Consider the following 23,487-nt stretch of genomic DNA (forward strand, 5'->3'; position numbering starts at 1 on the left):
AAAGCACCCAAGTCACAGCAAAGAAAAGCCAAGGACACGAGGTGACTTAGTGTGAAACCAGAGGAGCTGAGTCCCACTGATCCCCTCCGGCAGTTTTAGGGCTTATTCTGACTTACTTGGGATGCCGGATGGGCACTTCCAGCACAAGCTCTGGAGGGATCTCAAAGAGCTCTGGATCATTGCCGTTGGCTTGGAGGAGCAGAGGCAGGACATCGAAGCGCCCGTACGGAGCCTTCCAGCCTTGCTGAATGCAGATCTACAGGCAAAACAAAAGTGGGGTTTAGACATCCCAGCAAATCATCTGCTCTTCAAGCATTCTGGGCAGGGAATTGCATAGCGCTGAGCAGTGTCTTCTGACAGCATCTCTGCTCAGCCCTTACAGCCAAGTGATAACTTCCATCCAAGGGATCCACAACACAGGGCTGCCTCTCACAGCCAAACCAGGACCATATGAGGGGTATACGGGCTGAAAATGAACCTAGAATCATAGAATCATTTTGGTTGGAAAAGACCTTTCAGATCATTGTGTCCAACTATTAGCCCAGCACTGTCAAGTCCACCTCTAAACCATGTCCCTAAGTACCTCATCTCTACGTCTTTTAGATCCCTCCAGGGATGGTGACTCCACCACTGCCCTGGGCAGCCAAACTGATCCCCAGGTAGAATCACAGCTCTGAAAAAGCTGTTTACCCTATTTGTGCCCATGATGGTGAAAGAGAAAACGGGTAAGAAAAGCAGGGGAGTTTGGAAAGAGCTGATCAGAGCACTGGTGCTGTGTGTGCAGCGCCACGAGGCAAAAGGCAAATCTCATTCCTGATGCTCAGTGGCCCAGGTCAGCAGTGGGCACACGTCCTTCTCTGTCAGCACCACCAGCCAATCCCTTCTCAGCAAAAAGCAAAAGGAGATAAGAGTCTTTCAGTGCAGCTATGGCCAGATGTGCACAACTGGAAAAAGCTTTTATTCCTGGGAAAATATCCAAAGGTGAGACAAATCCAGCCCCACTTCGTGGTGCTTCAGTAGGTGTGATAAACCCTGCTTGGCCCAGCATGTTCCTCACTCCTGGGATGGTCACAGAATGGTAGAATCACAGAATGGTTTGAGTTGAAGGGACCTTCCAAGGTCATACATCCAACCCCTGCCATGACAGGGACATCTGCACCAGCTCAGGTTGCTCAGAGCCCCGTCCAGCCTGGCCTGGGATGTCTCCAGGGATGGTTCAGCCACCACCTCTCTGGCCAACCTGGGCCAGGCTCTCACCACCCTCAGGGCAACAATTTCTTCCTCATATCCAGACTGAATCTCCCTCCTTTAGTTTAAAACCATCACCCCTTGTCCTATTGCAACAGGCCCTGCTCAAAAGTCTGTCCCCATCTTTCTCATTGGTCCCTTTTAAGTACAGAAAGGGCACAATAAGGTCTCCCTGGAACTTCTCCAGGCTGAACACCCCAACTCTCTCAGTTTGGTCAGACCTTCTCCACACTCCCACCAGCCCCATGCCCGTGGTGCCCAGGAAGGTGCTTCAACTGGTACCTCCGTCAGCTCCACGTTCGCAGGGTCTCCCAGGATGGTGCCGTCGGGCTGTTTGTAGCCGGCGTAGCGGATGAGCTGGGTGTTCCAGATGCGGAAATCGTGCTTGCTGTCTGTCCGCTGCGGGAAGATGGTGATAGCAGATCTGGAAGGAAGAGGTAGGGCTGGTGAACGCTGAGGACATTGCAATGGCACAGGACAAGGTCATCAGAGCAAGGAGAAATACTGGGACCACCATGACACCTTCCCCTGATAGCAGGTCCCTCTAACGATCCCTGGGGCAGGTACTGGCTACAACCATCTCCTTAGTCAATGTCAGCAAGGCCCCGAGCTGGGTTCCCACACATACAGAGTCCTTCGGATATTAACCCTGGTGGCTCACCTGAGGTTGCCTTTGTTGGTGGCGTATTTGATGTGGTTGCAGATATAATTGAACATCCCATGGGCTGTGGTGCAGTCCCGGGCATCGAACACCTGAAAGAGTGGAAGTAATTGTGGTAATGCTACAAGATGCTCCAGCTCCTAGGGCAGAGTCAAGCAGAAGAAACACAGCACAGGGAAAGCCCTAGAGGCTTTCTCTGTCTTTACAACACGTGGATGTCTAATCCAGCTGCCCCTTCTGCTTTGGAGAGGTGAGTCCTCTGCTGCTCCAGCAAAACCTCCTCAGTGCAGTGCTCTCAGCCTGTTGCTATTCCTGACTTATTCACCAACAGTTCTGGTTTCTGCTCTTCATCTCTTGTAGACCAAGACTTGAAGCTCAGTCAGGCCTGAGATCCACTGAGAGGATGGGTTTGGGTTGGAAGGGACCTTCAAAGCTCATCTAGTTCAAGCCCCTGCCACAGCAGGGACACCTTCAACCAAACCAGGAGCCCTGTCCAACCTGACCTTGAGTGTTTCTAGGAATGGGACATCTACAAAAGGATGGGGAAACCAAGAGAGAGGATCAACAGGAGGCTTGAAGGCAACTTCTTGCAGAAATGGCTCCTCCCAGGGTTCAGATATGCCAAAACAAACAGTGGAAGAGACGAACTGAAGGCTGCACTGGGAGTGAAGGAGACCCAGCCTCCCAGCCCCAGGCATTACCAAACCCTGTGTGAAGCAGCCACAAGAACTGCTCAGCAGAACCTGAGCTGTACTCCAGGTTACAGAGAGAGGCATCATCTCCATACCAAGGGATTCCATCAGAGATCACCAATTTAGATCCTACCTCACGCTTCCAGCTACTCAGAAGGGCACTGAGCCAAAGCTTCTCCTGCCGTCACATCTCTGTACCAAGGATGAGTGTGTCCTGCTGCCTCTCTTCAGGCAGAACAACAGTTTTGGAAGCAGCACGTAAGATATTGGAGCAGTATCTGATTTTGGAAAATCTCCAGAGCGTCACATTCTAGTTGGCCCCATTTCAGACACAGACATCTCAGCTATGCCAACTCCACAGCTGCTTTTCCAGACTCCTCAGCCTGTGCACCCCCCAAGCTGTCAAGGAGAAGGTACCTGCTGTGGGCTGAACAGCCCCAACCATACATGTGCTGGGCTTCCTTGGGTATTGGAAGAGCAAGATTTGCTCCTCCAGAACTTCAGTGCATCCTTGGCCAGGCAACCTGCCAGCTGTGCTGGTGCTCACCTGCAGCTTGGACCACTGGATCCTGCCCACGCAGCGGGCTGCGTTTCTCCAGGCGTGCTTGGCTCCGTAGATCAGCTCTGTGTCCCGCAGCTGGTAGGTGTCAGTGGCTTCAATCTCCTTGGTCACTTCCTCCAGCCTTTCCATGTGGGCTTTGGAGCCAGATCTGCATGTGTGGGGAACAGAGGAGGTGTCAGTCAGCAGCCCAGGGGGAGGGCAGGGAATCCTGCTGCTTACACCTGGGCATGAGTTTTTTCTTTCTTGAGCACAGAACAGATGATGAAACACAAATGGGAGAGGTCAGGAATTTGCACAGAGGTACATAAAAAATGCTGGGAATGAAACTCTCCTGAACAAGCAGCTGAATGTGGAGGAGCACAGGCTCACCCTGCTTTGACTCCCCGGTGTGAAAGATCAGATCATATGGGACATATAATAAGAGAATCATTTTGGTTGGAATTGACCCTCAAGATCATGGAGTCCAACCATAACCCACCCCTGGCACTGCCCCATGTTCTGAGAACCTCATCTCTGTCTGTCCAGCCCTCCAGGGATGGTGACTCCAGCACTGCCCTGGGCAGCCTGTTCCAATGCCCCACAGCCCTTTGGGGAAGAAATTGTTCCCACATCCAACCTCAACCTCCCCTGGCACAACTTGAGGCCATTTCCTATCATCCTATCACTTGCTACTTGGGAGAAGACCAACACCCTCCATGCTACAGCCTCCTCAACATCTCCTCCAACATTTCAGCATAAGCAGCAGCCAGGGCCTGCAGCCTTCTCCAGCCAACACTTACCTCTTTATGGAGGAGTAGTACTGGTCAATGAAGTCCTTAGCCAAGAGGAGCACCTCTTCTTTTGTCCTGGTATCTTCTGGCTTGCGGACATGCTGGCTGGGGGTCATTACTGAGCCCATGCATATCTGCTCGGTGCACGCGGTGGACTGAGGAGACAGAAGGAGACACACGTGTCTTGGGTTACAGCAGTGCTTTTGGTTACATGAGCTGGGCTGGGGGAAGTCAACGATTAGCCATGCAGAAGTCAGTGGCATCTTTGAGAAACAAGGATATTTCCAACTTAGCTGTTTTTGCACCTATGGGTAACGTGTAAGACAGCTCAAGCATGTGCTGTCATCTCTTGTCCCACGCGATACGGACAATCGGGGCCCATGAGATTCTTGCCCCAGCTTGGCATGAAGTCATATGCTTTTCCTGATTTATCCCAGATGGGCTCCCCTCTCACCCAGCTTATTGCACCAGATGTTTGAAATTCAGCCACCACCAGGGACAAGAAGCCTGGCCTGAAATCATCCAGTTCTGCATACTCAGGTGACGCCACCTTGGAAACACTGTGTCATCCACTCCATTGTGCTCAGACAACTTTTGGCTAGACCTATCAAGTCTACTCACCATCGCCGTCTTGAGGTGCAGCGTGTCGTGAAGCACGGAGCCTGTCTCCCAGTTCTTGATTTTGAAAAACCGCGGGCATTTGGAAGGACTTCCATTCACCGTGTTCTTAGTCGGAGACTGCCGCCCAGATGGCGGTGGCTGGACAAGAACCAGGCACGAGGTTAGTATTTGTCAATGAGATACAGGAAAAGGGCCACAAAACAACAAGCAGCATCTTGTATTAGTGGATGCCTGTGCTTAAATCCTAGTGATAATATGTTGAGACAAGGTATATGATCCAAATATTGGCATCCTACAATGGAGTGACCAACTCTCAATGCAACTGAGAAGTCGCCTCTGTTTAAAGAAGAGCCAGACCTGTAGACTGAGAGTTAAAAACCAGAGCAATGACTTAGGAGAACATCATGTTCAAGTTTCCCAGTGGAAGACTTACCTCTCTAAAATGTATTAGATTTTTTTTTAAAGAGCTTCACCTGCTCAGATTTTACACCTGCCAAATTCTGCCTCACTAGTACGAGCACCGTGAGATAGACCTAACAGCCCATCATTCCTCTGAGCAAGCCAACAGCACATCTCCTTTGATATCAATGCTGCAAGATTGTAGGAATAAGGATGGATAAATTATGCAAGTGGGAGGGTTGCTGAATTATGCATAGTTGGATACTTTAATCTCAGCTCTGAATCTCTGCATCAGGGTGTGCTCATCCAGCACATCTTGAGTTATAAGCCAGCATAAAGAGGAGACTCAGCCAGTAGAGAGCTTGTCAGGAGAAGAGCTGGCTGCAAGAGCTTGTGTTTGCACGTTTTCAGATAATATCTTGCATTTCTACTGTGACCCTTATTTACTCCAAGCACTTAAAGAGCAATTAGTGTCTGCCAGCATGTCAGGGGACAGCGAGATCTGCGGTGATGCTGGGAAGCAGAGACAATTCTTTTAGAATCAGATGTTATGAAAGGGTGGAATTAGTCACCACAATCACTACAGTGTTGCTGCAGGTTTCGAGGGGAGACTTGATCCCATACCAGAGCGTCCTGTCAAAGCCTCCATCACTTAGAGGCTTACAGCTCCGCAAAGAAAATCTGGGCTTGGACCAACTTTTGATATGGTCTTCCTACATGAATCCTGGAGCTCATGTCCCTTTCTAATCCACCTGCAAGGTTTTTTAAAGATGGCACTGACTTCAGCAGAGATGTGCAGTGTCTCACTCTGCTTTTTGGTGGTTCTGGGCTCACGTCCCAGCTGCAGCACAAATCCAGCATCGCAGCCCAAAGAACCAACCAGCACACAGTGGAAGAAGGTCTTGTTCCAGAACAAGCACTTTTGCTAATGAGCAAACCCGGGGGGGGAAACAACAGGGGCCACAAGGATGACAAAAGCAGATGAGGCTCCAGATCTAACTAGTTCTTTGTTTTTCTGAAGCAGAGGGAGATTGATGCCTGATTAATTGCAAGACTGATGCCCTTCCAGGCACCGCTCCATTGCTCTGGTGGCAATGTTGGCCACATTTTTTGCCTAGTCCTTGTTTTTACCATATACTCCACACTTTTTTCCCCCGGAAAACAGAGATTTTGCTGTCAAGCAGCCTGAGGCTCACAGTGTAACACCACACGCTAAAACAGATGCTGGGAACAGAGAGGATGGAGTGGGAGAGGTTTATAATGTGACCCCTTTGTAGGACCCTCTTTGGTCCTCACAGTTTCCAAAAACCACTCTCTGCACACCACAGGCTGTGCTGTCACAGGTCACTGTGACATTCCTCCTGTCACAAGTCCTGTGATCTTCCCAAGGAGTGCTTTGAAGTCCCTGGAGCCAGATGACCACACACTGGATCTCAGCTTCTCCTTTCCAGACTGCAGAAAACAAATAGAAGACTTCATACAGAGCTGAAAATCAGTAGGAAATAAAAAAGGACCTCCTAGATGTAGTCCTGGAACAGCATTATTTTTAAGTGGGTTTTGTTTTTTGTTTTGGGGAATCTGACCTGAATTATGGCACTGGAAGTTCCTGGTCATTTAATTCTGCTTGCTTTACACTTTTAAGAGAGCTAAACCATTCCTGAGGCACCAACAGCATCCTGTGCTCTCTGAGCTAACCTGGGCCACCCTTAGGATGGGAGGGGATAATTTGCCACTTTTCTCCTGAACGTGATTGCTCAGAGAAGCTCCATGAGACTGGTAAAATATAACTGCAAACTGCTGCTCAAAAATGCAAACAAAACCAACCCTCACCTGTACCTCCACCTGCCAGGCAGCAGTCACCAAGCAGAGTGTGTTGGATGCATCCAGCACCAGGTTTTTATTCTGATTTAGTTTTAATTTGCTGATGGGGCTTTGGTGCAGGTTAGGAGATGTGTGGCTAAACCACATCTTGCAAGAGCAGATCTGGCCCAAGAGTGTGTTATGAATCCAGATCTAGCAATGACCCCATCTTTGGAGCGAGCAAGCTCATGGTCCAAGCTGGTGGACATCAGTTGCTTAACCTACAGATGTTCTACCTTCAACCTCTCTCAAAGCTTCTTGCTTTCCTTTCTGTATTTTCCCTGCAGAACTAGCAGGGTTTGAATCTTTGCCGAAAAAGGGTCACAGTGCAGAGACACAGCGAATTCCTGGGATGCCATTGGGGCTGGAGCAGCCGAGGTGACACCACCTACAAGAAAGCGGGGTGCCAAATCTAACAGCAGCTGTGGAGAGAGCAACACCCAGCAGAAACTGGGAAACAGCTTTGTGTGTGTGTGTGGATGCCTTTCCTGTGCAGTGCAGCTGAAGCCAAATATTACCCCTGCTTCTGTCAGGGAGGTTGCGTGAGATCCTTTCATGCTTTAATTAGGCAGCTGTGATATTAGTGACTCAAGAGTGGGACAAACGGAGAGACGAACGTAGCGGTCGGGGCGCACATGCATTATGCAAACATCTTTTCCAAGGGAGCGCGTTGGCACTTATCGTCAGGCTGCAGCTTGCGAGCTGTCTGCGGCTCTCACAGACGCCGGGCAGAAACGCGCCCAGCCCCGGGATGGCGGGGAGCACCTCCCGTGCTGCGGACCCCAGGGGGCTCGATGGCTCCTCAGCTTTCCACCCACAACCCAGCTGGGTGGCAGGGGTCCCCGTGACCGCGGCATATGTTACCCTGTGACAGTGGGAGGATGAGGTCTGCAGCATTAGCCCTGGTTGTGGATATATTGGCACGCTGGCATTTCCTTCCAGACTGCATTAACCCTTCTAGCTGAAAGCGTGTTTTTTGCTTTTATAAAGCTGTAAATCATTCTTACAAGTGCAGAGCTGATATTACTCTCCCTGGTAGCTACACGGATGCAAAATCCGCTGGTTACCCTGGACCTCGTGACAAATCCACCTGTATGGACTGAAATGCAACTTGCATAGGATCTGGGTTGGGGCGAACACAGCAACTTTCCGTGGGTCAGGTTTAGGGTCAGGGGACTGGGCTCCCGGTGAACAAGCAAAGCACACTGCCTGACTTTGCAAAAAAAAAGAGGGGTAGGGATCAATGACTAACGGGTATTTTAGCACCTTATTACAAGCCTCAGTGAGAATTCCCCACCTGGGCAAGTGAATCCACCAAATCCTGCTTTAAAGAACAACGTTTATAGAAAGCTTGCACTTGTCTTGACTTGCCCCTTGTTAACAGTATTTATTGCAGCTTGCAAGAAGTTCGGTTGCTTGACAGCCTGGGGAACAGCTGCAGGGAACATGGGGGAAAACCAAACTGCCTCCAGAAGAGCAGGCATACCAGTCTGGGGATAAGAAGGATCAAAAGAAAGCTGCACATCTAGTGAAAAAGAAAAAAAAAATTAAAGAGTTTAATATCAGCTTAAGACCGGGAGTATTGGCAGCCTTAACACGGCGAGAAATTAAGCTCTGAACACTGAAGGTTATAAAGTGCTTGTAGACAGACATGTACTTGCAAGGAGCTTAGCAAAGGAGGCAGGGACAGCATCTTTCCAGAGCTGGGGCAAATGGACCGGAGCTGTGACCTGTCCTTGGGCTCATGATACCTGCCACAGCGAATTAACCGTGCGGTGGGACATGGGGATGCCCGGGGTGTTGATACCCAGCATTAGGTTGTCTGTGCTGAGCTGCAGCCAGGCGAGAGGAGGGTGGAAATCATTCCCCACTACATCTAAGCACCCAACCACTTGGTTAAAACCTGGTCAGGAGCCTCTCAGCCACCCCGTGTGTGCACCAGCACCGGCACAGTGGGTGTCGTGTGTCCCATGAGCCTCCGACACTGTGCATGCTGAAAACGTGCACACAGGTATCGTTCTGCTCAGGAGTCCCAGGAGTTAAGAGTTAAGCCACCGTGCCCAAGACCATGTCACCTCCATGGGCATGAAGGGACCACGTCACCTTGTGTGACGTCACCCCTTGCTTTTGGCTCTGCATCTTGCAAAATGCCCATGAAATTGGAAAACATCCCCTGGCAGAGCTGTGGGGAGGTGATGCTGGACACTGCTGGGTGTCAAGGTCATGGTCAACATCTGGGGGGCGTCTACATCACGAGTGGCACCCACCCTGGGGTGCTCTGCACTTAAGGACATTCCCGAGCTGAGGAAATACTGATTTTCTCCGAATTCTTCATATGACTATTTAATCACTTTTCTGGAAAACAGTCCTCACTATGTCATCTGGAGAAATATAGTGGGACTAGGGGACCAGACAGTCCCCAGACTGGTCCCCCATGTCCTGTCCTGCTCCTAGTTAATCCCATCAGGGAGATACGTATGCCTGAACAGGCTCGTCAGTGCACACGCACGTCATGTTTTCCCCGGGGTGATCTTTCCACCCCGTCAGGGTCTGCCTTACATCTCTGGCTTTGCTACTAGGTGGACTTAATCCACTTTTGGCAAGGGAGTCTGAGAATTTATGTCTGTAGAGCGTGAGGAGATGAAAAGGCACCGTACAACATATTATCTGAAGTGCTCTATTGAATTACCGTCATATAAATCTAGAAGAACTTAACGGTGCAACTCGGCTTTTTGCCAAAAAAAGGGATGACGATCCCAAGGGAGGTTTCATAGTCCTGGTCCCTGGCTGTGCTCCCGTCCCGTTCTGGTCCCTTGGGTGACAAGCATCGTTCTCCAGTGACCTACAACCTGCCCGAACCACGGGGAATTCAGCTTCTGGACCAAATGGGCTCTACGCCCCATTACCTCTTGGGATCAAAGGTCTTCAAGGTAGTTCTTGCAGGTTCTTCATGGTGTGAGAACCCACCAGGATGGGTCATGTCCCCCAAAGCCCCTTCCCACCCAAAGCAGCACAAGACGTGGGCTCTTACCTGGTCGGCTTCAGAATAGGGGTTGTTCAGGACCATGGGCACGTTGCTCTTCCCCCACAGGTCACCGAGGACACGGTCATTCTCCATCTGGGCCGGTAATGCTTTCTGTGGCTTGTTTTCCCCTTCCCTGAAACTAAAGGGTTAAAAACAATTTGGGTGAACGGGCTGGGGGGTGGCTGGGTGGTGGGACCAGGTCCCACATCGATGGCTCTGGGTCCTGCTCCAGCTGCTTCCTGCAGGAGTGAAAACTCACACATCACCCGTGGGAGGGAGGAAACACGTTGCCTCCGCCGAGGCAATGAATCACCGCGGCGAGGACAACCCAAACACAATGAAAATTTCACCACCCGAGTGAGTGCGGTGCCTGCAAAACAGCAGGAAAGCCCCACACTGGCTCTAGTGGGGTCACACACCGGACCCTCTGCACCCCAAAACCAAAGCTGGAGCCCTGTGAAAGTAAACACGGAGCTGGGGGAAGGAGACCCGCATGCACTTCGAGCTGCAAAACCCCGTTGCAAAACCTCATAGCAAAATCTCATAGCAAAACCAGCTGGGTTTGCAGAGCAGCTTGGTGTTTATGAGCTGAAGAGAGGGGGAAAAAAAAGCCAAGAAAAAATAGGTGGCTCCCAAGAGGAAGAGACAGCTCTCTCTCGTCTTCCTGACCTTTACTGATGCTGCAAACGCTGGCGAGTGCAAGCGACTTTATTTCAGTGAACTGATGGATTGCCTCCATGGAACCGGGGGTGTTGGTAAGAGTGAGGGTGCTTCAGCGCTATCTCCCCTGGCCTGTGCAGTGAGATGGGTGTAACTCATGGTGCACAGAGTCTACAACGCACGTTTTGTCTGGAGAACATACCGCGGGACATCGGTGAGGTTGCTAAATGCCATACAGGCAGGTGATGGAAAACCACTGCCACACGAGCTCTCACAAAATGGAAAAACAAATGGGGTTTGGAGACGTGACATTCAAAGAAGATGGGCTGAGGCATCCGCACCGATGGCACCAACCATCCACGTGGGACCACGCGTGGGATGGAGCTCCGTGGGGCCACAGGCTGCAACAGGCTCATGTCCACGTTGCCTTCACCCTTGCTCAACAGCCCATCCAGGCAGCACACCCTGGCAATTGTTTTCCTCCCACTGTCAGTTCTTAAAAGTCTTCCAGATGTCCACTGAAGTCAATAATGAGCTTTCCCACTAATGACAGCAGGCTCGGGGCACTGACCAAAGTAGGACACAAGCGCTCAGGGCACAATTCACACCAGCACGGTGCTCTTGACACCACCCCAGGAAGATACAGATGTAAACCAAGTGCAGTTTCACAATCCCTCTTGCCCCGCAGCTTGTGTCTTTAGGTGTGGCTTAAGGAAAACGCTCCACTTAAAGATGATCTCCCTGTGCTCTAAGCTTTCTGTAGTTTTTCTACCTTTACTGAGCTATGCTTAGCTGCCAAAACATGACACCAGGCTGCTGGACACCTTCCAAACATTGGCTGCCTTGGGGTGAAAGTGGCCAGCTTGGTATAAGTGAGGGGGTACAAGCGCAATAGGTGCAGTTTTGACTGGGTTTTCTATACCCCCAGGCAAAACAAAAAGAAAAAGCTGTTTTTTTGTGACTTGGCTCCTATGAGTACATAAAAGGGTTTCAATCAGATAAACCAGAAGAAACCCCACCCGCTGCACCACACAGCAGCAGCCAAAGACAACAGGTCCTGGGTCTCTGCTACACAGTGGCAGCCACGGCACTCCTGGGGCTGGGAACAATGATGAACTGCACTGTACCTGCTCTGCTCTCCATCAGCCCACCCCAAGTGAAGCTCAGGGTCTCCTGACACCTCCAGCCTACCTTCACCCAGAGAATTCCAGCAGCAAGAGAGAGAATTAGCAGGATGAAAATTCAGCCAGTCTGGCTCTTCTCCCTGTATTAAGGCCAGCTATTGAATTCCTTGGAAAACACTCATTTCCATGCCTGCACACCCCTGTTCTCTCACCCTGACCGCATGAGAGTAGGTCAGCACAGAGTCATGGACCACACAGAATGATGAGCACACATGAGCCATCACATGTAGCTTCCAATGTGCTACTCCCTGTGACTGGCCCAAAATCAAGACACAAGCACTAAATCCATAGAATCACAGAATCATTTTGGTTGGAAAAGCCCCTCAAGATCATTGAGTTCAACCATAACCCACGCCTGGCACTGCCCCATGTCCTGAGAACCTCATGTCCGTCTGTCCAGCCCTCCAGGGATGGTGACTCCAGCACTGCCCTGGGCAGCCTGTTCCAATGCCCCACAGCCCTTTGGGGAAGAAATTGTTCCCACATCCAACCTCAACCTCCCCTGGCGCAACTTGAGGCCGTTTCCTCTGCTCCTGGCGCTTGTTCCTGGGGAGCAGAGCCCGACCCCCCTGGCTCCAAGCTCCTTTCAGGCAGTTCAGAGATCAGAAGGTCTCCCCTTAGCTCCTGCTCTCCAGGCAATGGAAGAAGGTGATGGAAGAAATCCCTTGGCTTTACTGGTGCCTGGGGCTCAGCAGAGGGAACCTGCCTCCTGGGACACAGCCTTTGCCGCTCTGCAGACAGGAGCGGCTTGGGCAGACAGACCCCAACGTGCCAGATATCCCACAGGTGCCTCCAAATGACACTGAGCACTCCCTGCAGGCACCTGGCATGACCCGCCCTTTCCAGGAAGGTGTTTGCGAGCCCATCTAAATGGGCATCTGCCAGCACGAGGGAACCTCGGAGAGAAATCATCACTCAGCAGCAGCAGCAGCGGTGGGGAGGCTGCACGCATAATCTTGTCTGCACACCAGCAAAGCCGTAAATGCTGTTACTTGTGCCAATGGCATGGAAAAAAGACCATATGCTTGAACTAAATCATCACCGTTGCTGGTTACTTTGTCTGCTCCACTGGAGCAGGTCCCTGCTCCCATTTACTGGCCCTGAGCATCACTTGACAGCAAGATGCTCCATCCTGAGGAACAGCAAAGTCCAGGTGGGGGCTAAGGGCTGGATGCTCAGGAGCAAACACTCCACATCCCGTTGCATGTTTGCAACTGGGGCAGAAACGGGTTGTGTATCACTGTTCCCAATGGACTTACAGCTGTGGGAACGAGGCAACGAGGTGCTGCCCTTCCCCTGAGTCTCTGCTCTAAACCCACAGCCAAGTGGGGCTGCAACAAAGCCATTAGACCCAACCCCGGTTGTATTTCTTGGCGTTGTGCTGCGGTTTGCTTGGTGTGGGGTGAGGAGGGGCTGTGGGTGCGTGTCCCTGCACAGACCTCTCCCGGATGACGCTGCCCAGAAGTATCCGGCTCTGTCTTTTGGAGAGAAACAGGGAGAGAAAAGCCCATTCAGAGCAGCCGCAGCCTCACCCCAGATGGGGAAAAAAAAATTTAAAGAAATCAATTGCTTCATTTTACAAATATTTCCTGCCCATTTCTTGTGAGTGCCTTGTTTGCGAGACCAGGCAGGAACAGGGTCTTTTGGGTCAGTTATTTTCCTCTCTTGCCTTGGCTTCCCCAGCCAGCAGCAGTGATGCAGGGTGACCTGCCACGTTCACACGAGGATGTCACTCACACGCTCCAGGAGCCTGGCCAGATGGTGAAAACACCGTGCCCGAGCTCAGCTCCAGAGAGCATTTCCAAAAGCACTTTATCAACAGGAGAGCCCGAAGGGACATTCACAGGGTGATGGGGGGACGCGGTTCCCCCAAGGGGTGTTTTGAGGCAGGAGCAGCCCCATCCTCAGCCCTGCAGTGGAGTGGGGAGCTTGGGCACTTTAGGGCATTGAACAGGATTTTTTAAATCACTGCTTAGTGTTTTTGAAGAACTGGAAGTGATGCTGCAGGTCTGTCCTCAGAGACACCTATTTGGCCAGATCCAGGATCCAGAGATCTCTCTCTGACCTGGTCCTCCTGCCAGATCTATTAAATAGTATTAGTGAGATCTCTTGGATCTAACGGAGGTTTTTAGGAAGGGACCCCATCTGAGGGCATCTTTTGTTCTGAAAGCAAGAATTGTTACTTATAAAAAGGAAGAGGGATCCTGCCCTCCCCCACCGGTGCGCAGGCAGAACCTCGGATGCTGCCCCACCTCACAAAGAGCATCTGGCTGCTCGGAGAAATGAGAGGCACCACTGTTTTCTTTTGACTAATTTGATGATGTTGCAGTGCTCAGAGTGATGAAGCAGAAGGGAAGTTGCTGAGACAGCCCTTTGAGAAATTTTTCCAAAAAGAAAGAAGAAAAATAAAAAGAGCAAAAAGAAAGTTTGTCGCTTCGCTTCTTTCAATTTACTTGGCAGAAGAATCTGATTTCCCAGGCGGAGATGCGAGGCACCACTCGCCACCGCAGTCCCCAGGGGCCAATTTGGAAGAACTGATAATGATGCGCAGTCCACACTCCAATGATGGCTCTCGTGCCGTGATGCCAATCGGGATAGATTCCTTCCAACCTTTGTCTAGGTGGCTGAAAACCCTATGCTGGTGCTTGGGCTTGTGAGTTTGAGATGCTCACATGTGCACACCTTGCTTACTTTGAGCTTTGGATGAAGAATCTCTTGGTTTGACTTTTCCCCCCTCTCCTGGTGTGTCCTTGGAGACGGCAGCAAAGCTCTGCTGTGCATTGCTCCTCCTTCCAGTGCTAGAGGCTGGAGTAAATGGCTTTTGCCTCACCTTTCTTTCACCCCATGGAAAACCGGACTCCAGAGGGCATTGCGTCCTCAGAAGTTAATATTTCCTTTCTATCATGATGCTGGAGGATCTCACAAGCTGAATTGTTGGAAGATGTGCTGGCTGCAGACTCCTTGCCTTGAGGTTTAAAGCAAGATCTGACACAACAGCACACGTTTTAGGGAGAGGTGGGAAAAGAGATGGGGCAGGAGCTACAATTTGTAGGGTGCAGCGGATGGAGAAATGCTCAGGAAATGTTGGAGCCAGAAGGAATAACTCCAAAAGGTGGGATGCGGCAGTGGGACCAGCTTGCCTGGAGCTGGTGGTTGCAGAGCTATCAAAGCAAGAAAACACTTCCTAAAAGAGAAGTGGGAGCTTGAATGGCACTGAAGGAAGAGGACAAAAGCCTCACCAACAAGCACATGGCATGGCTTGAAGAAGGCCTAGCCCCTCAGAAGGTCAGAGCATGGCTGGGCTGTGCTCAGTGCTGGGATTAGGGACTAACGAGCTGAACAAGCTGCACGGAGCAGCTTTGGAGACAGACCTATGAAATACGAGGCTGGTAAATGCCAGGCATCAACAGATAAAGACCTGGGAAGACCTGGGAAGAGATCCAAGCGATCCCAAAGTCCCACTGGCATTGTTTGAGATTCAGCCAGTGTCAGATGCAACCTGTAGCTGCCACGCTCATCCCTACCCAGCCGTGCCCAAAGAGCGCCCGGAGGATTCCAGCCTCAGCATCTCATCTGGAGGCCAAACGTGATTCAGATCTGTCAGGAGACCACAGGCTCGTACATGGGCCATGGGTTTGTCTGCTGGGACCACGTACAAGGAGAGCAGCCACCCCATGGGATGCAGGAGGCAGCACCAGTACAGAGTGGGTGAAGGATGCTCTGGAGACTGGTCCAAAAGGGCTCCATGGGGTATATTTGGGTGGAATATGCTGTTTGAAGGCACAAAATGCCTCTCTAGATGCAATTGATGTATTATAGTCGGAGTGATGAGGAGGAAGAATCTGTGGAGGTAGCAAGGGAGGGTTACTCACCACCAAAGCTTCCTCCTTCACTATTTTGCAGAACGGCAATAACATGATAGTTTCAGGGAAACCTTTTCATTTCAGAGGTTTTAAAGTTTATGTCCAAGTACGGAATAATGAAGACATCAGAAATGCAAATGAAATGTTTTGAGCAACACAAAGAGATTTTTGGCGGCGGCGAAGGAGGTGGGAGGAAGAGAATTTTCTTTTCGAGAACTGCAAAATTACGGGGTTTGTTCCAATGCAGGATGGAGCCTGAAACCTTGAAACCCTTCATAAACAGAATTCCTGCTCTCAGCACACTTCTCCTTCTCAAGGCTGCTGATGCTGCTTTTTGGACCAAAACTACCATGTTTCTATCATGCTGTTCATGTTATGGAATAGACCTGAGAGGAAAAATAAGCACTGGCAACTCGGTGGGGGGGAGAGGGAGGGAAGATGGGACCTGACAATCTCCCTAGAGCTCCGAGGGAAAAACAGACCCAGGTTAGCTGGCAGCGAGTGAATCAAACTCTATTTTTGTTTTCTAGCCCACGGTGAGCCTCGTGGCAGAAATGCCAGCTCTCATCATACCTTGTGCCCCTCTTTCATGGTTTAGGATCGACTTCACTGCAGATGGCTTTAGCCAAGTAGCAGACACTGAGCCGTAGCTGCAGCCCATCCCACGGGCATGACCATGGACCTGGGGCACTTTACAGCTGGAAATGAGCTGGAAGCAAAAGCCAGGTCACTGCAGGGACAACAGCCCCAGAGAGTGCAGACCAGGGCTGCAGGGGTGCAGATAAACTGATGTTTTCCCCCAGTGCAAACTTAGAATCATAGAATAATTTGGGTTTGAGGGACTTTCCCAGCTCCCCCAGTGCCCCCCCTGCCATGACAGGGACATCTTCACCAGCTCAGGTTGCTCAGAGCCCCGTCCAGCCTGGCCTGGGATGTCTCCAGGGATGGTTCAGCCACCACCTCTCTGGCCAACCTGGACCAGGCTTTCACCACCCTCAGGGTAACAATTTCTTCCTCATGTACAGTCTGAATCTCCCTCCTTGAGTTTAAAACCATCACCCCTTGTTCTATTGTGCCTGTTGGAAACTTTACAATTCCCAGTTTTCCTTGCAAGTGACATCAGAGACATGGGCTGGAAGCCCAAAGCATCAGGTGTGATTGGAATCATTTTTGGCAAAGATCACCTCAAACAAGAAGCGTTTGGCTCCCTTTGCATAAACCTCACGCTTATACCAGCCCTTTCTGCCCTGGGAAAGCTGTCACAGCTCTGCCAGCCAGTCCAGCTTTGACAAAGCGCTGCCGGCTGTGAAGGTCAGCACCATGGGAGGGCAGGGTTGATCCCATCTCCAACTGGATTGATGGTCAAGTCATCCAGGCTGTGGGTGTCCAGCTCAACCTTGAGCGAGGTTTTTCACCCTCCTGCTGTCTAGGTTGAGCTCTATTCCTGTTCTGACTAACGCTGGCTTTGCTTGCTCCCCCCAGCCGGGAGCAGTCACAGCCTACAATGTGAGAGCCACATCAATCTGATCTGGATTACTTAAATTTTGTGGGCATTTCCTTGGCCTCAATCAACACATTCTCCCCAGTTATCCACTCCCCATCACTTCCCAACCTCTCTATGCTTCTCCTATGGACCAAGAACACTCCAGCTGTAGAAGACCTTCACGATGCCCCAGCTCTGTCTGAGATCAAGCCGGGGAGATGAATCATCTCCAGCCCGTCGCAGGAGTGGGAGGAAAGACGGCTGCAAAATGCCCTTTACCCAGCAGAGCAGCTCTCGACAAGTTTTCCCTGCAGTATATCTCTTTTCCCACTTCTCCGCTCCAGCCCAGGGCTTCTCGCTCATCCCGAGTCCGACCGCTGCAGCTTTTCATCAAGGAGACTGAAGATGAATTTCGACTGAGAAGTGGATTTTCAGTCCCGAGGTACATAGATTACATAGACTTTTTTTAAAAGGATATTTTAAAAAATTAAGTGAGTGGAGCTTTGGTGAAGTACCCACTTCGCTAATATTCTTGCTGGTTTGAGGTCCTTCAGTTTAAGTCAATTTAAAGCGTCTGGGTTTAATCTCTTCGTGAAAAGAAGAGACTACTCAAAGAAAAATCACATTTTTCATCCTTTCCCCAAGCCAGAGCAGAATTTCCTCAGACAACCTGCACTGACGGCACAGGATGGGGCCACTGGGGGACAGTCTGAAGGGTGATGTTGTGCCTTGTATCAATGCTCAGGATTGTGCCATTGGGGGCTTCACCAGATTGTGTCCCCCAGCTCCATCACAGCAGTTGTAAAAAAACAGAGGGACAGAAGAGATTTTTAAGCACCCTGGCACATTTTCTCAGACTTGTGGTCAAGCCAAACCCCTTCAGGGTCTCAATTCTTCGGTTGCTTAAATCAGGGCCCCCCAGGGTTGGGTGTGTGCTGATTAAAGGACATGGGCAGGGAGCCCTCAGCCTTCCTGGGGGTTAAATTACCTCCTATTGCCCAGCAGAGACTAAACCCAGCAGTTTCTGAAAGCAGACAAACGCAAAAAGCAGCATGCTGAGACCTGGGGATGTGTGAGGGGACAGCAGGGAAGGATGTCCCCAAGTGCGCCCTGTCCCACGTCCCCGGCCGTCTGCCACCCGCCGCCGGCAACGAGCTGAGATGATGTTTTGTCTCTGCTCTGACTCAGTGTGATCACCCTAACGGGCTTTGAGTAACCGTGTCCTCCGCGGATAAGATGCGCCCTTTGGGAGAGAGCAGAAACGACGGCACGAAAACAACTGAAACTGGTAAAAAATCTACGGAAAACACAGAGCGTGGGTGTTGGTTTGTGATGGGAGAGATTGGGAGCTCAGGCGCTGAGTTGGGCACAGAAACCCACCGCAGGGATCCTGCTTGTCCCCAGCCAACAGCTCTGCCTTTCATACCCCATTGTTTCTGATAAAAGATAAATAAATACAATTTTTTTTTCTCTTCCCTGAGGAAACAGGTGCAGCAAAGGAACTTGAAGTTACAAATTCCTCTGTCACTGAGCTGAGAACAGCAAACTCTCCTGAAAAAAAATCCTCCTGGTTTACACAGCCGAGTCCATAACCGAGGGCAGCCCCAACCCGCTGCGGCACTTGACACGACTAAAATGTGTTCAGGGACTTGGGGAAAGGCAACGGGAGCAGGTGACTTATCATTGCTAATAAACGGCCAGGAGGCGAGAGAGCTGGTACAAAAGAAAAACAGCTACTGACAACATTTTGCAAAGCATGAAGGGCTACGGGGAGCTGCTTTGGCTCAGAGCGATGGTCTGTATGGCAGGGAAATGCTGAGCAAGATCAGGAGGGCAACACCCCCCACACGGCCCTTTGCAGGAGCAGAAAGCAGAAATGAAGTGGTTCCGTCCGCAGGATAGGACTTCATCCTTCTCAAGAAGGATGGGACAAGCATCCAAATGTCTCCACCCTCATGATATGGATGTACATATATTGAAACGATTAGCCTGATCAAGAAAGGGAGGAGGGGGTGAACAGCGTTTCAACACAGGATAGGCATTTCTTAGCCCTTGATGGGAAATGTTTCCCCCTTTCCCAGAAGAAGGGGGCACCCAAGGCAGGTCCCACCACCCTCGCACAGAGGTTCCCTGTGATTTCAGTGGGAGCTGCACTGGGGCTCCCTCACTCCCTCCCCAAATCCAGAGCCTGACTGTTAAAATCGCAGAAGGTTTTGGAACTCATTTGTCCTGAGAAGCATCGTGCTCTGCTGGTCTGACCTTCCTTCTCCCTCTCCAGCAGTTAATCAATAGCAGATTTCAAGGGGAGAGCTCCGAAACAGAACAGCAAGGGCAGACACGACCATAAATCTGATTTGGCGGATGAGGAAAATGAGGCATGGGATTTTGTTTAAAATTTAAAACCAAATGAGATTGAGAACACAGAAGAGAAACAAATCCTAGCCTAGCCCACCATCCACCACATTGCACAGCCCAGCTTCCACGAAACATCGTTCCTGCTGTCTCCCCGATTTCCCATGTTTTCATCTTTCCCCCTGTCTTCCACCATCTACTCTTAATTTTTCATTCCTTTTATCTTCCCCTCATCATCCACGACCTCCCCCTCTTTCTTTTCTTTGCATCCCTTTCTCTCCATCTCCATCCTGCTGCATCAGAGAGCAGCCGTTTCTGCAGAGGTGCCCACCAACACTGAAAACAGCCGCCTTAGGCAGCCAAAACCACCACATTTCACCAAACGTTAAAAAAAAAAAAATGTATTTAGGGACCTACCAGTCCACCTGGACTTCTATATCTCTTGTCTCTACCTTGGAGGGTGCATCTCCATTGCCATCCTTACTGCTGCTCTTCAGGAGATCCAGGACGGGCTTGATTTCTTTGAGCAGTTCATTGTCTTCCACGCCACCGTTGAGACAAGAGTGACCACAGGCACCCTCCTTCCCCTTCCCAGCGTCCTGCCCTTTGCTGCCGGTAACGACGCCATTAACGTGGACCATCGGCTCCACCTCTCGCCCGAACTCTCTTGTCCACAGGGAGCCCATGGTGCGGTCGGCTGCTGGCTGCTCTTTGCCGTGCAGGTTTGGATTGGACAAGTCAACCGCCTTTGGAGCCGGGCAGAGGGGTCTGGTGACACGGATGGTTTTTGGTGTCCCGTCACCTGCAAAAGTGGTCTCCAGGTGAGTGGTGAAGCCCTCAGGGCCCCGCAGGATGAGGACCACGTAGGTCTCGGAGGCGATGCTTCTCAGTATCTCCAGCGCTGTCTCATAGCTCACGTCCACCAGGGGCTTGCCGTTGACAGCTAAAATGATGTCCCCAGCTTGGATGAGGCCACTCTGCTCCGCGGCCCCTCCCCGGATCAGGTCAGATATGATGACGGGTGGCTTGCTGACGCGCTCCTTCACCAGGAAACCGAGGCCGCCCACCTTGCGCTTGAAGAGCCTCACTGAGATGACGTTGGGCTGGATCTGCTGCACGCTGAACACATTCTCTTCCATGGCAGCCTCGGACCTCAACCCCCTTTGTGTGCAGAGAAATTCACTGCTTGAGATGTTTAACCATGCCAGGGCAGGGAAAAAGTAAATATTTGGCTTTTAAGCAACTGGTCTTATTGCAAAACTCATCTGGGCTGCGGCTGCAGGCTGGATTTCTGCAGCATTCTGTCCCAAAGTGACGCCTTGGGGAAAACAGGGTGTATCAGTGGTGGAAAGCACGGCAAGGGGCAGGGCGGGCAGCGCTGGGCATGGAAGGGGCTGCAGCGGACAACATGCCAGCTTCCCAGTCAGCCTCTGGTCCTGCGCTGGGCAGAGAGGGGCAGGCAGCCCGCTGGCTTCATTGGCATCCCCGCAAAGGGTCCGTGCGCTTCTTCAGCTAGAAAGAGAAGAAAAAATAACAAAGGAGAAAGAAAAGTGAGAGAAGGCAGGCATAAGCACGGCTCAGCACGGGGCTCGGCACGCCACAGACACCCCCATGCATCAGCACGTCCCCACAGATGTCACCCCCCGGGCTGCGGTTGGGAGACAGGCTGCCGCCTCCCAGTGCTCTGGGCTTTGTTTCCTCCGCTCCCCCTGCGAAAAATCGGCACCATCTGTTCGTCGGGGGCCGGGGAAGCATGGGGGGGAATGGGGGAGCCCTGGGAGGAGCTGCTGGGCAGCCTCGCTCGGACCCTCCCCGCTTTGCCATTGGGTTGTGAGCAAAAATAAAAGCCCTGTGCAAGCGAGTGGTGCAAAGGAGTCGAGCCGCATGGAGCTCAGCGGCGATTTTTGCCGGCTGAAGATCTTGTCTGCGTGTGCTTACCAGAGTATCCAACAACCTGATGGTTGAGATCGGTCAGGGTGACCAGACAGGCGACATACGTCCCTGCCCAGGTGAAACTCATTCCACAGGTGCTTTCACACTGTGGTTTTCGGTGCTTCAGGAGAGTGGCAGCCACAAGCAAAATGAGGCAGTAGAAGAGACACCCAGCTCCCCTTACCCTGAGTTATAGCAAAGCACTGAGGATGGCAACCGCTTTTAAGCCCGGTTGCAGGGATCACAGCCTCTGCTCCTCCTCTCCCCATGTTCCAACCCCGGCGCGGGGATGCGGGAGGCAAACTTGCACTCCCCTGTGCCCAGTCCTGCCATGCAGTTCTGAACAGCTCCCAAACAAACTGATGGAAAACCATCTAGAGAAGATGCGATGAGTTTAGCCAGCTCTCGGGGGAACCTCAGCCAGCTGCGCTTGACTTTCTACAGCCCTCGCGTGGGGTGGGGAGCCACGTCTCATTGACTCCTGATGGGACCCTGGCTCTTACATGCATACGCTTAGGTTGGAGAACTTCACCTCCCAAATCCTCTCTGCGTTCCCCTCCTGTTTGTTAAATGCTCTCGAGAACATTTCTCTCCGGGACTGTGCCCTGACTTTTAACAGCAAGCTGAAACGCAGATGCCCATTTTTCCTTTTTAAAATCCAGATTTTGGGGAGAGAACAGAGGGCACCAGATCTGCAGGCTGGAGGCACCGACGTGCCAAGGAAAACACTCTCCTGTCTCCCAGAAGCAGCACGTTCCAACACCGAGTGCCCCTCTGCCAGGAGCTCCCTCCAGCACCCAGACGGGAAAAACAGGGGTCTGAGGAGCAGGGCAGTGACACCAGCCTCGGCAGTAATTCACTGGATTATTTTAATCCTCATGTGATGAAGGCTGCTGACCCCAGCCTGGCTTTTTACAGCCAAGTAAAGAATAAAGCAATTAGAGCCCGATAACCCAAGCCAATAGATTTAACCCGAATTGCCCTTCTCCTGCCATTACTCAGCCCTGTGGAGCAGTAGCAGTGTACAAAGGGTTAAATGCCACCTGAGTTAGTAGGGAGTCACCTCCTCAAGGGCTAATTAGCCCAGGTGACATAAGCCCTGATTGCTGCATGAGTTCCCACAAGTGACCCTGGCCAGAGGTGGCTGGAGCGGTACCTGCGCCAACCCCAATGGACTGTGTCAACTCCTGGGGCTTGGGCCAGCCCAGCATGACATCTCCAGACTCTGGGGCCACCTGGGGAGGGAAGGCCACGTATTTGGGGAGGAAGGAGGAAAACAGAGGTCTACTTGGATAGGGAAGGTCCCTGTCTCTTCGCAGCCCTTCCCCAGCCAGACCCTGCTGTCATTGGCAGCCAAGCCTCCTCCTCGTTCACAGTCGAGAGCCCTTTGGCTCTTTGGTGCCAGGGCCAAATCACAGGACCAGCTTCTTTCTCCTTGCACAGGGTCTGTCATTTCCTTGCCCCACTCCCAGCAGCCCACCAGCACTGTCACCGCATCCCCCAGCCCCGTTACTGGTCCCACTGCCAACCACGTCACTGTCACCCTAATGCCAGGGCAGCCACTGATTCACACAGGACTCGGATCTAACGCATTATCTGATGCTGTAAGGATGAACAAGGCTTTAAAATTGGTGTAAGAACCACACGAGTGCAGGACTATCAGCTCCCCTGGCCAGTGGACAACCCTGTTATTTGCTCTGGATTAGTCACCAGTTACATAGTGCTCATGAGCTCCTGGCAGTCGGTGAAGTCATGTTCGCATGATCCCGTCTCAGTGGGGCCAGGGACATCTTGGGGACGCTCAACATGAGCCCCTGTTGCCGCTGGGCTGGCACGTGTCCCCGGCAGCTCCCACAGGCAGATGTTCAACAGCTGGAGGAGATGATGTTTTTCAGCCCAGCTCAACCGCTGTGATGCTGAGCTCACTGGAAAGGGCCTTCACTCACCCCAAAAAGCTAAGAAAACCCAAAGTGTTTACAGTTCCCCACTCTTCTCCCACTCGGCAAATTTCCACTTCTTTCTTCCCAAAAGCTTCTAGCAAAGCTCATATTTTGCTACATATGCACAGCTCCAGCCTGCAAGATCCCAGGGAACATTATTGCTGGTGCACATCGTTCCTCATCCCCAAAACCCACCAACATCTCAGTATTTCTTACAAGTGTGAAGAGGATAAAA

General features: G+C 51.5%; 1 protein-coding gene across 2 annotated transcripts in view; it reads right to left on the reverse strand.

The window, feature by feature from the left end:
• NOS1 (nitric oxide synthase 1) overlaps positions 1–20,519 on the reverse strand; it is a gene marked incomplete at its 5' end in the record, with an annotated part of 41,636 nt that extends 21,117 nt beyond the window's left edge. Inside the window, 8 exons of one of the 2 annotated variants that reach the window (XM_080355446.1) lie at positions 117–256; positions 1,531–1,672; positions 1,910–2,001; positions 3,149–3,311; positions 3,943–4,088; positions 4,555–4,692; positions 9,845–9,971; positions 19,798–20,519. In XM_080355446.1, coding sequence (XP_080211572.1) covers positions 117–256; positions 1,531–1,672; positions 1,910–2,001; positions 3,149–3,311; positions 3,943–4,088; positions 4,555–4,692; positions 9,845–9,971; positions 19,798–20,519 — 1,670 coding nt within the window. Of the gene's footprint in view, positions 1–116; positions 257–1,530; positions 1,673–1,909; positions 2,002–3,148; positions 3,312–3,942; positions 4,089–4,554; positions 4,693–9,844; positions 9,978–19,797 lie in introns of both variants that reach the window. The other variant, XM_080355445.1, reaches the window with a different exon arrangement.
• Between the last annotated feature and the right edge of the window lie 2,968 nt (positions 20,520–23,487).

This window comes from Nesoenas mayeri (genome assembly GCF_963082525.1).
Source record: "Nesoenas mayeri genome assembly, chromosome: 17".
NCBI classification, from domain to species: domain Eukaryota; kingdom Metazoa; phylum Chordata; class Aves; order Columbiformes; family Columbidae; genus Nesoenas; species Nesoenas mayeri.